The sequence below is a fragment of the Calidris pugnax genome, unplaced genomic scaffold (assembly GCF_001431845.1).
Source record: "Calidris pugnax isolate Ruff unplaced genomic scaffold, ASM143184v1 scaffold1, whole genome shotgun sequence".
NCBI classification, from domain to species: domain Eukaryota; kingdom Metazoa; phylum Chordata; class Aves; order Charadriiformes; family Scolopacidae; genus Calidris; species Calidris pugnax.
In genome coordinates, this window is record NW_015090800.1 from 10462614 (window position 1) to 10480823 (window position 18210).

Consider the following 18210-nt stretch of genomic DNA (forward strand, 5'->3'; position numbering starts at 1 on the left):
AAAAAAAAGAGCTGAGAGTAAATTCCGACTAGCCTCAGTCAGTTTCTAGGAGTACCAGTGGAAGTAAACCCTTAAACCGCGTCTGTAGTTCGGTAAGGCACTACGAGGGAATGATGTAAAACTAAGACTGTGACAGTTGTAATGGCTGTGCCGAGGAACACACCACAGAGAGAAGGCAGCATCTGCACGCACACACACGCACGCACACGCACGCACACGCACGCACACACGTACAAACCTGGACAATCACATTTTGTTACATGCCTATGTTATATCACTTTTCTTTGTGCAATCACATTGAGGAATAGTCTATTGGTATCGTCGAAGTTCAACACAAAATAGTAAAAAGGGCATATGACCTGGATAGTGCTACATTCTACCGGGGGCGGGGGGGCAGCTAAAATGTCTCCTCCTATACTAAAACGCCTAGGGATTCAAAAGGAAAATTTCCAAATAAAATAAAATGAAACGCAACTGAAATCCAACATACAGTATTAGAGATCTCATTTAGGAATAGCATTTCTCAGGGATTTATCCAGTGTGTTCAAGGAAAGGGAAAACCATCCCCTTTGCTTCTCTTCTCGACCAGTGCTGCGTGGCCTGTTTTGCCCACGCGTGTTTAAGCATAGCAGAGCTAGAGCCGAATTTAGAGCACTGGGACAATGTTTTCTCCTCCTCCCTCAGCCTCCCTTACCCACTTTCTGTTTCCAGAAAAAATCCCAAAACTTTATGTATGCTTTGGGATACAGAGACCACTGCAAAGATGGGGCATCAACCCTTTGAAATGCTGGATAAATCCCTAATCCATATACCTAATGGATTAAAAACCTAATGGATTTCATTTTAGGTGTTCTGGACAACAAATTTCTAAATGTAGCTCACTATTGGATGAAAATAACCTTTAAAAGTCTATTGGTGAAGTTCTCCAAAAGACAGGACCCGCTGGAGGGTCCTTCTGCTTCTCTCTCTCTCTCTAGTTTGGTGCAGAATGGTTGGGTTTTTTGTGGTTTTATTTTTTTTTTCTGTTCTTTTTTTCCATTTTCTTTTTTTTTTTTTTTAAATAAAAAGTGTAGAATTGGTTCTCCCCTTTCTTTCCTCCTTCTTGTTTCTTCCTTAAAGTCTCCTTCGTTCAAGTTTCACGCGAGCCTCCCATTGCATTGTTAAGTTTGCCATGTTCTTCAGTACAAAAGCGGCCGCCTCGCTCCCCCGGGACGGGTGCGTCTCTCGCTCCTTATTCCAGTGTTTAGATGTAAGGGTACTGGTTGACCTTGGTGGGGCTCAGTGGGTATCCAGTGTAGACTGTGGAGGCTGGAGAAGCACTGATATAGGTCTGGTGGGCAAACTGAGCCTGGTACTGACTCGGGTGGATGGTGGGTGAGGGCAGAACCCGCGGGCCCATGCTGACAGGGACCTGGTGGACGATGCTGGCGGGGTAGGTGGTGTGCTGCACGGCGTGCCGCGCCGACCCTTGGGAGGCCACCAGGTGCGCGACGGTGCCCGTGGAGCCCAGGGCGGCCGGGGCGGTGTATGTGTAGAGGTGGGGTTGGGTGGGCAGGTGAGCAGCGGCAGCCGCGGCCAAGTGAGGATGAACTGTACCGTGGCTGGGGCTATTGTGCGGGAAAGAGTACGGGGCCTGAGCTATCGTTGGAGTGATGTAGGCTTGCTGTCTCCGGTGACTCCCTGTGCGATCGGTCGTGATGTGCTGCTGGGCCTGGATAAAGACAGCAACAGTGATAAGGGGTTACAACACAGGAGATGGCTCTTTACCTCCTCAGTGGTGCCCGGGAGCCTCCCTACGGCACCAGGATGGCCTCAGAAAAGTCCCTTGCGCTCCTCCTGACACCCTCAGCACCACCACAGTCTTCCCTTGGACACGGGTGGTGGCAAAGGGTCCCTCCCAAGCCTAGAAAGACCCTGTAGTTTCATACATTCACCAAAATGGCCCCCAAAAGGACAACGGAATCTCCCACTTTGAGCGATGACCTGCTGGCACAGCTACCATGAAGACCCAACCTTGGACGCCTGGCTCCTAAGAACATCTTCCACAAGTTCAGTCTCTCGCACAACACTCAGCTTTTGTTAGTGCACTCTCTGCTGACAAAACGTGGCGTGCCGATAGCTCAGGGGAATGAAGTTGCTTAACTATGCCTGGAACAGGCAATTTATTTTTGCTCAGTTAGGGTCTTTGCGGTTGTCACTTCCTCGGTTAGTAAAATAACTACTTTATTTTTTAAAGATAAAACCCTCAGCTCGATCAGATCCTGTAGCAGCCCAGTAGCCTCATGTAATCAGCTATAATTACTTGAGTACAGACAATTTTTTGCACCGGGACAGAAGCAATGTACTTTTTCAGGGATTTTTCTGAGTTCTTTTTTTCCATTGCACAATAACATCAAGTTTTCCCAGTCATTTGTAGTCACAGTATTAAATAACCAATAAAGTAGGAATTAATTAGAAGGCAAGAAGGGCAACGCTCCATGTTATTTCCTTCTAGTCTTCCAAGCCTTCTCATCCTCTTTGTATGCACTCCCTGTGCTGTCATTGTGGTCTAAAATGAGGCAGCCACACTCCTCCCCCACTCTTGGAAACAGCATCTCACCCACTTCCTCCATTTTCACTCACTTTTATTTCAAGTTCGTTCAAATTTTTAAATTTCAACTACATTTTGAGGGGGAGAGGACATTCTTTTTATTTTCCTTTTTTTTTTTTAAAAACAAAAACCAAACCCAACAGTTCTGCTTATATCCCAATCTGGATGTAAACCAGCGCTGTCCTCTGAGCTCTCCAAACTTTTTCCTCTTGAAACGCTGGTAACTGCGCTGTAATTTCTCTACTCTCATTACCTCACCTCAGGGTAGAGAGAGGTCCCAGGTGCAGTATGTGAAAAGGGCATTATTTACTGAAGCTCTTGGTGAGCCCTGGGTGTTTTGATCACAGACTATGAAACATCTTGAGAAATGCACGCTGCTAAGCGATGGGATTTGCCCAGATCTCAGCCCAGGTTTATCATGGGATGGATCAAATTCATTACATGAGGTCATATAGATGCACAGAGGCTCTGCTTTGCCTTGTCACCTCTGATGGGACCTTCTCTCCCAATCCCACAGCCACGCTGATGCACTCCTTTCACTTGGAAGATACTCTCCCCTTGGTTACCTATAGCTGAGGAGAATTCAGTCCTTCCAACATGGTCCTGCTCTACTTCTTTGTGCCTAAACCATTGCGCCTTCTCTCTCACATTATTCCCACTTACAGTTAGATCATCTGCCTTCAAAACACACCATAAAAGTACTGCCAGCCCAGTCGGGAGCGGAACCTGCACTACCTCCCCTGCCTGAGCTGGAAGATCAAAGTCTGCAGTGAAGTTGAAACAAGTTGATCATACTCAACACGGGGCCCAACTATCATTAGATCTGAACAGGACAGCCCATGCTGGAGGAGTGGTAGGTTACAGCTGGATGACGCACCACCAAAATTTGTCTCAGTTGACTTACCTGACTTAGATTAAGAGGCTGTTGCTGCTGGAAATGTGCTCCTGGTCGCTGCTGCCTATAGGCAACGGCTCCAGACGAGCTCCCTGAAGAGTGACCGCTGGTGGAGGTCACGGTGCTGGAGGACTTGGACTTGTAGGAGGATGAGTGGTGACTGGTGGTGACTGTGCCAGGAAAGGAAACACATTTGTAGCTTACATCACATTCTTTAATTGCTCACCCTACCTTTTCCTCACTGAATCTCCTCCAGAGTGGCTTTTGGGAGGAGACATACAACAGAAGCAGGATAAGAAAATGGTTTCTCTTAATTAACAGAATACCTCAGCAGTGCTTCATATACACAGCCAGCCTGTTATTCTAGAGGCAGACAAGCAGACCCAATACCTGGACCCAAACCGGGCCTGGAGAAGGCTTTATAGATCCTTCAGAAGTGTGAGAAACTGTTCTGCCAGCAGAACTGTACGATGCAGGTACAAATCCCAAGGAGAGGAAGGAAAGTACAGTGTGCACAGCACAAAAAAGCCCTGGCTTGGCTGACCTCAGGTTGAGTAGGAAGGGAGGAAGAAGGAGCTGGTGGGGAGCTCACCCTCTGAGCCTTTGTGTTCACCAGCAGTGCGTCAAAAGAAAAGACTGCCAAGTAGCTCAAAGCCAATTGCTTCAGGCCAGACTTCCACCATAAGCCCCTTTTCAACACATCGTACTACCTAGCATTGCGGAGGCTCTGGATGAGCAAACCTCATCAGTCCATAATGAAGATCGTGGGGAAATGTTCTTCCCAGAAACGTCAACAAGTTTGGATGAAAATGCACACGTGTTTTCAACCTCTTACCCGTTTTAAAGTAAACCTATGGAAAGGCAAGGCAGCAAAGGTTCACACTTGCGTTTGGGAGCCTTTCATGTCAAATGTTGAGCTAAAGGCTGCATTCTGTTCTTGGGTTTGTACAGAAGTAACTGGGAACGACACTTGCCCCCATGAACTCCTGAGTGTACCAGGGCACATAAATAATGCAATACGGCTCCCAAGAACAGAGGTGTCACTTGAGAGAAGGGCAGGAGCACAGTTTCTTTGGAAAACAAAACAAACAAACAAACAAAATGAAACCGAACAATGAGATTCTTCCAAGATAAATCATTTATTTCTTACTAATTTTCTTGACGGAAGAGGTGCAATTTACCTGGTGCCAGGCTATCGCACTCTACCAACACCTCACTGGCCTGGGTTTTCAGTGGTGGCACGATGATCGTTCGGGGGTTCCCACTGCAGTGAGTCTCTGGAACCCCTTTGGTGTCGTAGGTGTTCCCGTTATTCTGCCCTGTGCGATGCTGCACGGCGTAAGGGCTGTTGTTGCTGGAGGAATCGGAGTAAGGAGAGTCATGCACAGTGACACAGCTGATGACGTTCTTCCTTTGCTTGGACAAGGTGCTGAAACACAAGCACACAAGTGGAAAGAGTGAATGGGCAACGATCGACTTGGAAGCCACCAGAAAACTCTGCCCACGGCAGACAAGCTCCGCAAAGGCAAAGCACACTCTTCAGTCCTCTGTCAGAGAGAGGCTGCTTAAGCCAAATCCCAGGATTCGAAACTCACTCGTTGCTATTCCAGGAAAACCTTCATGGAGGTCAAGGAGTGAGTAAGACATTGTGGATAGATCTTATATTCACACTGCTTAGAATAGCACTGAACCAGACTGCCAGCTTTATTTTCAGACTGCTTTTTATATATATGTGTGCAGTAGAAGCCCAGCAGTTATACTATGCTTTGTTGCAAGTCTCACCGCCCACACAAAAACGCGGCGGTTTCTCCCAGCCTTCCAGCAATGATTTAATAATAGATGCTATGACTTTTCATGATTAAATCCCATGGATCCACAAAATACACTCGGTTCTATTTACTAATATGGTACAATAGGCATATATTCTCAATAAGTATTTGAAACTGAGGAAGGAATGAATCAAAAATGAGCAAAGTATGCAAAGCTTTTGGTTTTCTCTTCTTTCTCTGAATAAGCACTGGGTCTCCTGACTCTGGAGTGGATTATCAAGGTCCTGCTGCAGCTAATCTATCTATGACATCAAAAAAGTGATTAAAAAGGAACATCAACACTTCCAAGATTAGTGCTAGAAGTTCATTAGACTAGACTGCATGAGTACGATTGGGATTTGCTCTGCTATTGTGTCTAATTATTCCTGATGGTTTCTCCTTCCTGTTATGAGCTTGTTTGGGGAGAAAAAGAGAGAGCGAGAAAGAGGAGGGAGGAAGGGGGATGGTGAAGATTTGCTTAAATGGCTCACATCCTTGACAGTGCACAGACCTTGACTACAGAAAATAGCTGCTATGTTTCACTGATTGCATTATGTTGTTATGGCAACTGAAGTTTTTAAAATGATGAAAAGAAATGGATAGCACATAAAAAGCTAAGTAATTAGGCTTAATGGTGGAAACAGCCCCAACAGGAACAGAAACGCCATGGAGAAAAAGGAATCCATCTCTTAACTTCTTGAGCGTGCACTTTAGAAAAAGGGAGAACCCTTTGCCTCCTCTCTGTGCTCTCACTCTGGCCGGCGCAGTCCAGGGAAGAGCTGATTAATCCAGTCTTAGTCTGTGATGGAGCCGTTTGCTCCCTTGTCTCAGCATTGCTTCTTACCCAGGGAAGGGTGGAGTGGATACTGAGAACAGTTTCCTTCCACAGACATTGTTTGCCTTATTTATTTTTCACAGTGCACTGGTCCACAGCAGCACTGGTGGGTTCCCTTCACCTTGTCTGTCCCAAAGCCCCTCTGCCAGCACTCACAAGCTGCAAACTCAGCACCTCGCTACCAAGACTTGTCACTGAAAAGCCATCATCTCTTCCCTAAAGAACGCCTTGGGGTGCTGCATTCACCAACAAGGTACCATCACACAGGCTTTCCCTGGGCTATCATCACAGGATCCTGGCATGCCCCAATGTGGATAGAAGACCACATTGTTCTACACACAGTGAAAAATACATCTTGAGAGGCCCCTGCTAAAGCACTGACACCTGACACAGGGCAGATGACAGAGAAGGAGGGGAAGCAATTGCATCGCAACCTGGAAGCTGAAAACAATCCTTGCAGGGGCAGGGATCTTTTCAACAGGGAAGATGTACGACAGCGAACCCTCGTATCCCAGCTTTCCACAAGGAGCTGGAGAGCACTGGTTTAGAAATAGGAAAGAGCAACAGTGTATCTTAGGTGGACAATACTGTATGTGAAGAAAGATGTAGCAGTTTGAATATGGTGCTAAGAAAGAAGAATATTAACCTAATAAAAAAGATGAATATTGCATCAATATTCCTCTCTCCTTCAGCAGAAAAGCCTGTAATCACACATTTATGAGTATCCAAACTGCTTGCCCTTTGCAGCTACCCTTGGCTGCCAGTTGGGAAGAGTTATATACTTTCTACCCCTGACAGTTATTACATTTTATAAAGAAAAATCAAGTCACTAAAGAGTTTTCTGACAACTGATAAGGTCTAGCTATTCTTTTACAGTCCCTTCCTTACATAAGTGGCTGAGCTGCTGAACTGGAAATACTTGCTCTCGGCTGACACTTGACATGGGAAGGCTGAGCAGCAGAACTGGAAAGGTATTTTTCTCTGTAATCTGTGCTATTTATTGTTTTAGAATGGGCGTATTTTTTAGCAATTTGATTGAGGGCTTGTCAAAGCAGGGACCATGAGAAGTCTCCTTCCAAGTGTTATAGCTCCTTGGTTACAATAAGAAAACCAAGTAGATCTGTTTGGTTAAACAAATCAGTGACCCCAGACCCAAACCCTTCCAGAGAAAGGGACCGTAGCAAGATATTAAACTCATTTCATGGATGAGAAACTGAAAAAGACCAGAGTGATGGTCCTGCCAGGCCTTACGCAAGTGCTCAGCACTACTAATACGTGTCATCCACCAGAGTCAGCTGGACTATTCCAGTAACAGAGCTAAAGCACATGGGTAAATATTTGCGGGATTAGAGCCCAAGTGATTAGGCTCTCGATTCAGCAGGCTGCATCATTTCCAGCGCACGAGGAGTCCCATCGAAAGCAGATGGATTTTTGTCTTTAGGAAAGGTAACGACTGCCTGCAGTTAATGTCCGAGCAGGCAGAGAAGTCATCAGGACTATTCATGCCCCCAGAGCTGGGCACCTGCTGTACCACAGCCCGCCCGACACACTAAGGGTGGGAATTTCAAAAGCATGAAAGGTCCAGCCCATGCTGAAAATCAGTTGATTCACAGTCTTAGAGATACATATTGAGCCAAAATAGGGGCTTTTGAAAATTCAATCCAGAAGAGTGAGTGCTCCCCCTTTTCAAAGCCTTCTCATTAGCCAGCAACTGTCCTCCTTCCAGCTCCCTCCGAGGACTCAGCTGCTCTCCCCAACTTGCAGTAATGCAGGAATCATCTGTGTGAGGTCCAGGCTGATGTATCGCCCTCCCTGCTCACAAATATCAGGGCTGAGAGCTCTTACCTGTTGACACAGCACTTGCCTACTCAGCAAGCTTACTGTATTCCTATAACTCAGCCACAGCTTTTGGGGATGTTTGTGCTTACACAGAAAAATACTATTAAAAGTCTTGCCCCCTTCCTATTAAGCTGACTCCAAGCCTGGTAATTGCTTTCCCTCCCGCAAGCACAGCAGCAGCAGCTTACGTGATTTAGTAGCGTTGAGAGTCTGCATGTGTTCCTGGTCAGGTTGTGTGCCTGCCTGCATTATGTGGGTAGGTGTATTTTAATTCTCCAGAGAAGGAAGGGGGGGAAGATTACCAAAAAAGTGGCATCTACACAGTCTGAAAAGCAATAAGCTAGGAAGGCTTTTTAACCCTTATTGGGTTAAAAGTAAAAAAAAAAAACTAGAGCTGCATCCTCTCTTTTGGAACATCAGTTTGAAAAATATGCATTACTTTCTAAGTTTATTATTAATTTATGAGTGGTAGCCCATTCCCACCTGGTTTTGAAGAGCTTGTTCTCAAACTTGAACACAAAACAATTCAAATCTGTACAACATGCAGACATGAGACAGAGTACAACCGTGCCTTCGAACATGCCGAAGGAGTTCTTGGAGTCAGCTCTCTAACATACACCACACACATGAGTGCACAGCGAGAGACAGAAGTGTGTCTCTCTTCCTCACAGCAAGGAAAGATCTCAAGGAAAAGTCTGATGGGGGAAAGAAGAAGATAGTCTGTGCACAGGCACAGGGCAAGGAACTAAGGTGGGCATCTCAGATACTTTCAATGGAAAGGTGCCAAAGCCAGATGTTGAGAATGAAAAACGAGAAGAAATTAAAGGAAAGAAACTTCTGAATTAGGTGTTAAAATCTACATTGTTTTGAACCATCTAAATAGCCAAGGACAAGGACAGGACAATAGCAAGTAACAGTGCAACTTGAGATGATTTGTACTTGCTGAAGGCCCAGCTGAAAAGCTCATGTGATAGCATTGCGTGATCAGGATCTTTTTTCCCTGAATATCTCAAGTTACACCAGAATCCCAGAAAAATCAAATGGAGTCTAGCAGGGGCAATTCTTCAGAATTCGGCTCACCCACAGAGATAGAAACCTTCCAGTGTGGTTGACACTATAGCAACAGAGGCTTTCAGCTCTCAAGGTCACCAAGATGGCCTTCTAGTTTGGGGGAAGAAGGCACCCACCCCACAACTGTACCTTTGAAGTGGTGTGCATGTATACTGTGGCACATTAGCTTTACGTCACATCACAACAATTCTCTTCCAGGTATCTGAAAACTTCATGACATGCAACCTTTTCAGTTTGCTGCTTTGGAATAATCCACCTATTCTCGGAAAGTATGGAGTCAGCCAACAAAAACTTACACTACAACTGCAATCGCTCTCTTCACATTGAAATCTTACGCCATGCATAGCTCAGTGCTGAGAACATGCCCCTCTCTCTTCAGCTCAGCCTCCATCCCGACCTGTTAATCTGCTCTCACCTTCTTTGTGAATTTGTGATGGTAAGAAATATTTACCAAGTACTACACTGAGGCCATTTTATTAGGCTACACAGCACGTGCTGGAGCTATATAAGTCATATACACTGAATTGCTTAGCAGGTTGTAAAGGTGCTGCTGCTATAGGTTTGATCAGAGAGCTACTGTCTATCTCTGTTATTTTAAGTATTAGTTGCATGTCGGTGTGTCTTCTGGAGATGGAAGGCAGCAATCTTTTTACCAGATGACTGTGGTTAGTCAACGTATTGCTATGCAGAGTCAGTTCATTACTATGCACAGCATAACACAGCCACAATAGGCTAGATGTCCAAAGAGAATTTCAAATGATATTTTGACCCTCACACGCACACATCAGCAAGTTGGCAAAAACACCTGGTTTGTGCCTGCCCAGTGATTTCTGTGCGTAAGAAGAATGAAAGTCCCCTGAAGTAGCCTCCATCACCATTGCACTTCAATGTGAATAAGGTGAAATAACAACTTGAATCAGCTCACGCTCAGTTATAAAGGTGAGACTCACACAGAGACTTCACTGTATAGTTTACTACCTTAAGAAAAAGGGAAAAACACAAACCCTGCAAGAATTTTGTGCCGGTGAAGATGGCCAGTGAGGCAGTTACTCAGTATGCCCACATGACAGCTGTGGTCAGTCTTTTTTGTGCAGGGAGACAGTGATTACTGTGAGGATCCCAGCCAAGCTGGAGAGGTGTTACTTATGACACCAATGCAAACGGAGCAGACAGTGGGGAACTGAGGGCCTCTCCTGCCTCTTTGGGGTGGAAGCACCCTCAAAACCACCCACCTCAAGGCCATGATTGTATTGTTGCAAGAAAACAGTCAGGTCTTCCTTGGCTGCTGCACTCATTGCTTGGATGAGAAGCCATCTAGACACATCACAACGGCCACTTCCACTGCCTTTCCTTCCACCCCTTCCTCCTGCCAAGCTCTCCAGTGCAGCCCTTGGCAGGACGTGGAAACACCCCTCGCTACACCTCCAGCGCAGCCCGGGGTGTCCCTCCTGCACTTGCCCCTCTACCTTCTGCATTTAGGTTGTCGCTTTATTTTTCTCCACTTCTAAGCTTCAGAAATATTCAGTCAAGGGAGGATTTACATTTAAACCACTGCTGTATAAAGTTGCATACTGGGAGCACTTAGCCCCTACCACTTGCTGAGCGTGTGCTCTGATTGCTGCGACTGCAGTTGCACTGTTGGTCTGACTGTCTGTCTGCTTGACTTCCTTGCTGGAGCAAGTAGAGCAACTTAAGAGGAATAAATGTATAAGAAAAATATCAAGTCTGTGCTCTCTTTTCACTCTCTTCAGTGCTTTACAGGTAATAGTTAGACCTAAATTCTTCTTTCCAGAGTAAGTAACAATCAGGGTATTATCTTACATCACAGCGCTAAACATCTCCTTGGCCTATAAAGTCTCTTTGTAAAGGATGCTCAACTGAGAGTCTACAAATTCACTGATGATAAATTGACAGGTTCACAAAATTATTTCCTGTTCATATAATGCTTTTTATATACAAATTCCTTTTCTGCTGTTCTACGGGACGAAACATCACATGCAAAACTTTGTAGTCATGTGTTTTTACTAGGTAAAACCAAATTAATTCAGTAAAAATGTTCCCTTTTTATTTTGAACATTTAAATATTTTTCCTATTATTTGCTTACATTTTGAAAGAAAAAAATCCCCTCCACTCAACCAGAAAAGAGAAGTCTTCCCCTTAATTGGTTAATCCCCTAACCCTTTCTCCCTCTTAAATAGATTTAAGTCAAAGCTTTTTGCAGTTTTGAAGCTTCCCCAGATTTCACTGTGTCAGGGATATTACCAGAAAAATCTCAATATAGCCTGCAAAAAGCCTTAGTTTTGACAAATTGACTTTTAAAATCAGGAATTTGCCCCCTGAAAATCTCTGACCATTTCTCTGAGGACTGTCCCTGCTGAACTGTACCTGAGGTCCCTCCTCTGTGATTTTGCCCCAGGCATGGGGCTGGGGCCCAGTAGATGGCCCCCTTTGACAAGGCTCCTTCGAGCAGATCCTCCAGAGCCTACCTTGCACCACGTCCCCAGCACCTTTACCCAACAGGAGCCCAACATTTTCAGATGACTATTGATTTTAAAAAGATTACACCAAGCTACACTCATCAACAGTGCAAAAAACACGTGAGCAAAGAACGAGGAACGTGCTGGCCTGCCTGCCTGGTCAGCTGGTATTTCATAAACATCCTACTTGAACATCTGTGCTTTTCATTAGGAAAAGGAAAATTCTGCCTGTATCACACCAAATTCTTCAGATTTTTCTTTCACCAATAAAAAATTTGCATCCCCTGTATGAGAAAAGCTCTCTCTGCTGCTCTGGCATTACAGAGAGGCTTTTCCGTTGGAGTAAATCCGAGCTGTAGGGCTCCGTTACTGCATCAGCAGTATCATATTTTATCAGCAGTCCTTCTTAAACTGAGACTTACAAACTCTTACATCGTTGAAGGATCCACTACTTCTCACAACCACAGGTAGCTCTAATCTCTCTTCTCCAAGCAATCAATAAAATAAACATTTTTAGTCTCAGGGGTCAAAGAGAAATTTCTAACCCCACAGGAAATAAGAAAAGGAAGTGCTGTAGCAAATTCAGGAGCTGATCCAAGGCCAGTGAAGTTAATGCAAAATACCACTGCTATCATTAAGATGGGATCAGGCAATTAACTTTGATCTGTCAAGTGCCATACGATTTCTGTATTCTAATCTAGAAGAAGCCAAGCTATTGTTAGGATGTGACCAATAGCATGTTTCAAGTCATTCCTTATTTTTCACCCCCACACCACAGCTATTGCCCAATAGGGTAATATTTGCATAAATAAGGGTGACACAATGAATTCTTTGCATGGCTTCGTTTTTGACTCAGATCTTGAACCTTTGGGCACTGATTATATTAAAGCACATATTTCACAACTCCCATTTTTCTTGGAGCCAAAAAAAATAGTCAAGTAAGAAAATTTGGAGGTACTTTCCCAAGTGTGATGCGATTTCAGTGAAAAACCTCAACCTTGGCAGGGGCAGAGTTCATCAGCATTAAATGCTGATGAAGTTTCCTTGACTGGAAGCTGCATTCTTACTCCAGCTGAGAATCTGGTCTTAGACATGCCCAGGTTGAGAGGCACTGAGCGAGTTGATTTCACTCTCCCGGAAACTTTAACCAAAAATTCTCATTCTGGACATGCTGTTTTCCATCTGTGCCTCTGCCCCTAATTCTCCACTTGCTCTGGTTACATCTGCATCGGCAATTTAACTCACTCTGGAATTCCAAAAGGTGCCCAAGAACAACCCGTGTCCATGCGAAATGTCTCTACATGGCTCAGAAATTAAATCTAGCTCTTAAGCTTTGGCCTTCCAGGAATGCTGTTGCCCTGGCACTCTGTATAGATATGCCATATGGATACAAAAAGTAGCCAGGGATCTGATCCCAGGCAGGAACGTGTCCGGAATATGCTCTAGTCATATCAAAGCCAGTTTGTTTATGTAAGTCTGGCTCCTGGGACTACTTTCCTAACCCTTCGGCAGACCTTGCCTGAATATTTAAATACCCCAAACTCCCAACTCGATTTCCAGACATTTTCCAGAACTTTGTTCTGTCTCCCTGGAGAGGTGCCACGTGAAGAAACTGGTCAGATAGCAGCAAAGTTGAAGCGGAGGAGACAACCTCTACTGAGGCAGGTGAAGTGGCTGCAGGTTCCCAGCTCTTTCCTCCACCTCGCTCTGGACTCAAGATGATGCCCAGGTGGTAAGTATAAGTATTTGCACATAATTTCCCAAAGCCTGGGATCAGCACCATGGGTAAACATGCTTGCAAATAGCTCCTAAGACCCTTGAGATACCTGTCCTCTTCATGCTGCCCAACCTCACAGTCTTAGCGTTTAGCATCTCTTTTGTCTTGCCCTTCCTTTCACATAAGAGCCCTGGAAGTGGGAGCTCCTTATTTATAGTCCACCTGACTTCCACCCTGACCTTCAGCTCTGTCTGGAAACACGCTTTCTTCTCCTGACCAACCTAAGGAATACTGTAGCAATTTTTTTTTGCTTTTTTAAAAAGTGAAATATGTTACTCTGTCCTGTGATCAATTCCCCAACGATAACCACTGGATTCACGACAAGCCCGAATGTGAGCGGCACTGAGCTCCCACCGCCCGGTGGAGTTCAGGGGTGGGGAGAAGGGGAACAGGAATCGGTGGCAACTGGCAGGAGGCAGGCTGAAATTGCAGCCCTAGATGCCTGATTCGTGTGGCTCCTCTTTACAGATTTTTAGCTCCTTGAGGCCAAATGCATCTCATCTGTTCTGTGCACATTTGCAGTGCTCTACTTATCGGCGCAGTGCAGAGATGCAAAGAAAGAGAGAGAGAGATAGACAGATAGATAGATAGATAGATATCTCCAGTGATTAAAGGAAAATCCGCCATGGAGCATGTCCTAAATAAATAAAGAAATTAATTCTCTCTTGACAATACTGGAGGGATAAGGTAAAAAAAATCCTAGCTCAGTTACCAACATAAAGATGGTATAATTATTCAGCTGTTTGCAAGGCTACTTCTCTGCAATTTATAAAGCAGTGTGATGTCTTGTGACTGGCATCAGATGGGAAACCTAGAGTGCTTGCATGTGATGAAAGGTGCTGAAAACACAGTCCTGGAAAATTAAGTCCTCTTTCATTCACGTTAGATGATCAGCCGAGGCAGCAGTCCTGGGCTGCACTGTTCACTCGGGTGAGTTAATTTTTTGAGTATCAAGCTCAGTCACCACGGTCTTTACAGCCTCATCTATGCCTCGCTGCAGACCCAGGCAAAAGCCATCAGTTTCTGCCACTTCAGACAAAAGTTCAGGGATGTGTTGGCAACACAATCAGAACTGAGCAAACCTCTTGCAATATATTTGCCGTTACTGAGAGTTTATGAAACAACCACTAACTGTTTTTCAGGACCTTTTTATGGAAAATTGCACATATGGAAGGTGTCATGTAATGCTCTTTACAGATGCCTGGACCGCTTAGAAAAAGAAAAGGGAATTTTAAGCTACCTTCCTTCCAAGCCCCTCTTTTTGTCTTTGTTATAGAAAACTATCTGACTTAAAGACGCGCATCGCCACAGGATCTCTACAGTTTCCTTTCAACAGTCCTGTGAGACAGACAAAAAATATTATTTCTTCTACCAGATGAAAGACTACGGCACGGAGAGACTACTACACTTTTCCAAGGTCGCACAGAAAACGTACAGCGTGGTAGGGAACATCACCTATGTCTACAGAGTCCTTAGCTAGTATTTTAGCCTCCCCATCACCTTTCCTCTCAAATGAAAGACGACCTGGGTGCTGAGACCCAACTGTTGCCCCTGGGACCCTACAGATACTTCTGGGACGCTCCAGCACTTCTCTGCCTCTGTCTCCTGCAGACAGAGACGAGCAGGGAGCCGCTGCTCACCTGGTGGGTGCATGTTTCTGCTCCTCTTCTTCATCTGTGTCGCTGCTGATAGTGATGACACTCACTGCGGGGCTAGGGGTGTCGGGAATGATTATCGTCTGCCGCTGCCGCTCCCGCGTGGTGCTGGTGGCCACTTCTCCCCAGCCGCAGGTGACGGAGGTGCTGCAGGCAGGGCTGGTGTGCACCATGGCACAGCGGGGAGGCGTGTTTTCCTTCACTCGTTTCGACCGCTGAGGCGAGCTGATGGATTGAGAGGATGAAACTTCGTAGGTGGATGCATTTCTGGAAATGGGAAAGCTCGTTAGTTGCTTAAAACTCAAGTTTGCTTAAGTTGCCTGTCACCCTGGCTTTTGATTCCTGGTCTCTGATTCAGTGGCACTGATTTATGGAGTCTAGGAAAACTGCAAAATTGGCACAGTCGCCTCTTGAAAGGACAGAGTGCCTCACATGACTTATTCATGTAATTGGCTGAAAAGTAGTTTCTCTTAGTAAAAAATTAAATTTTGTTTTCCCTAGAAATTTCCAAATGAGCAATGCTGCTTCCCAGGAGCTAGTGCTGGGAGACAGAGGCTAGTCACACAGCCCAGACATACAAAGCACAAGCAGGCACACAGTATGGCTGTCGCAGAAGGAAGAACAACCCAAATGATAAACCCCTTCTCCTCTATCCTTCATGGATGCATCATGACCAGATATTTTTTTGGCCAGAAAAACCTAGGGGTAAAATTAGAATTTGTTGCGGAAAACAACAATAATTTATCAGGAAAACTGCTTATCTTAGCTGAAAATTTAATTTTCCATTTAAGAATCTTTTCAATGAACATTTCCAGCCCAGTGCTTCATCTTCCAGGACAGTGGAATCCCATGGATGAGAGCACGCAGATGGGAGGACATATACTCAGCTTCATTTCATTCCCACATGAGGCAGCAGATACAGCATATATAAATAAGAAAGAAAAGAACAAGCTTTTTATTATGCATTAGAAAAATGTTCTCAAGTCCTGTTTTTTTCCCAGTCTTTGTACTTTGACTTCCCTGCCTGACAGCTGGAAAGGGCCCACTTGGATCAGGGATGTGAGCAGAGTCTGTCCACCAAACAGGGCAGCACAGGTCTGCAGATATTTACCAAAGCACACCAAAGCTCATTTCACTAATTTCCCACGTTTGCTCATGTTTTCTTTCTTCCCCCCCCCTTTTTTTTTTTTTTTAAACATGTAATTCTTTTGCCTATTGCAGAACATTTGCAGATTCAAAAAGGAAGCAAACAAAGTTCTGGTTTTGTTCTACAGTGGGGCCTAAGCTGCATGTTCGGCTTGGCCCGAAAGCTAACAAAAGGAATAGGTGGCATCCATCAAAAGGAAGTCATTATGGACGTATCGCACTATATCAACTTACACAGGCTCTTTTGCATAACAAATGGCTGCACAGTAGCATTTGCAGTGCTTTTTGAATACCAATGAGCAGCATGGAGTACCCTCCTCTCCAGAGGAGCACGTTCCTCATTTGGCTACAAAAGCATCACAATTAATGAAGCTGTAAAAACCCATTGCTCCGAAAGTGTCCAATTCCTCCTGGACACTGTCACCCTGCTCCTGGAGAGGGAAGGGAGAGGGGAGGCCCTGGGCAGAGCACACTGGTTGCAAAGGGCTCTCTCTGTTGCTGGCTTGCTGGGGACGGAGCTGCCTCTGCTCTACATTACGAATGGACTAAGACAGCTGGAGCCCACCCAAAGTAAATGCAGCATTAGAGAGCAGATAAATGGGAAGGATTTAAATAGTGGCCTCTTAACTAGAGTCAAATCGGTTGTGAACTCAGAGCTCCTCTGGCCTTAGTCCAGTCACCCAGGAAAACCACAAGCTCCTCTGTTTTTGCCACTGCACAAGCAGTGACCCATTTTGGTTCTCTCCCCTGCGCTGTTTTGTTTTGGATTTTTTTTTTTTTTAAAGAAATGTGCTAGTTTTACAGCCTAGAGGACTTTCCCCAAAACAGCTGCACATACATCTTAAACAGGCTTGTCCTCTAGGCAAGATCACAGGGGCTGTGACAGGCACTGTTTGAGTTGTGGCACATAGCATGGTATGAACCAAACCTCACATAGCCAAACGGTCCTACTGAGAGCTGACAGATTCAGATGTCTAGGGACACCCTGTATGAGATATCCTTACAAAGAGCTCCCTGTTTCAAGCTGCCATTATTATAGAAAGGCCAGTGTGGCTATCTGTTGCTGGTGTGTACTGTTGAAGACAGGGGGCCAATCACCTATGTTATGGTGAGCTTGAGGATGGCCTAAAGCCACCTAGAGAGCTTGAGGGTGGCCTGAAGCCACCCCAGTCCTCCGCTCTGTATGGCATTAAAGCTCAGAAGGTGGTAGGTCATCACCCCATTGCTTTTGAAAGGGCAGATGTTGAGTACACACATCAGGCACATGCACCTGACGATGCGGTCCCCTGGAGGTGCAGACACAGACACCTCAAGAGTGCTTCTTCCAGATGATGTGGGAAGAAACGGTGTGGCAACTGGGCACCGTGCCACGCTGAGCTGGGAATACAGTTACATTTTTAATTATGGTGACTACGGGGCCTCAGGTAATAACAAGGGCATAACGAGCTGAACAGGGTCCAAGTCTCCCATCCTGCATCCACCCTGGTCAGGGCTGCATCCCGAAGACCCTGCCTGACTGGTGGCCACACTCACCGGGGCGCCGACTGGTGCTGCTTACTCTTCCTGGCGGAGGTGGTGGTGGCGGCGGGCGGCTGGCGCATGACGTGGGCAACCCCCACGTTGACGGGCTGTGCTGCGGGGAGAGTCACGTGGCTCGCTAACAGCGCGGGCTGCTGCATGATGGGGTTATAATGGCTGCCGTGGGCGTGGGTGTTTCTGCAAAACGGGGAGACAGGCACACGTTGAAAATGCGACCGGCGGCTCCCCAGGGGGCAGGTGCTGTCAACGGGGTCCCACCGCCTCCAACGAGGCACCCTCCTCTGGGGTTCACATTGGGCTCCCAGTCCCCCCCCCCACCCAGGAAGGAGTGTTTCCCCCAGGGAATGGGCCAACATTGGGCCACAATGGGCACGGCACCCTGCTTCAAGGACCGGGAACGGAGAAGCCGCCCATAGCTCTCATGGAATTGTCAGAGTTGGAAGGGACCTCTAGAGATCATCTAGTCCAACTCCCCTGCTAAAGCAGGGTTGCCCAGAGCACATTGCTCAGGACTGCATCAAGTTGGGTCTTGAAGGTCTCCAGAGAAGGGGACAGGGCAGACAGGCTCAGACAGGGC

At 45.9% G+C, this 18210-nt stretch overlaps 1 protein-coding gene across 2 annotated transcripts in view; it reads right to left on the reverse strand.

Annotated features, from left to right (window-relative positions):
* Nucleotides 1–1056: 1056 nt before the first annotated feature.
* The window catches only part of HIPK2 (homeodomain interacting protein kinase 2), an 88690-nt gene continuing 71536 nt past the window's right edge, over nt 1057–18210 (reverse strand). For both annotated transcript variants that reach the window (XM_014937389.1, XM_014937388.1), the window contains exons 10-14: nt 17628–17810; nt 14934–15215; nt 4667–4914; nt 3495–3655; nt 1057–1711 (exon numbers count right to left, since the gene is read on the reverse strand). In XM_014937389.1, the coding sequence (XP_014792875.1) occupies nt 1244–1711; nt 3495–3655; nt 4667–4914; nt 14934–15215; nt 17628–17810 (1342 nt within the window). In that variant the 3' untranslated portion in view covers nt 1057–1243. The remainder of the gene's footprint in view (nt 1712–3494; nt 3656–4666; nt 4915–14933; nt 15216–17627; nt 17811–18210) is intronic.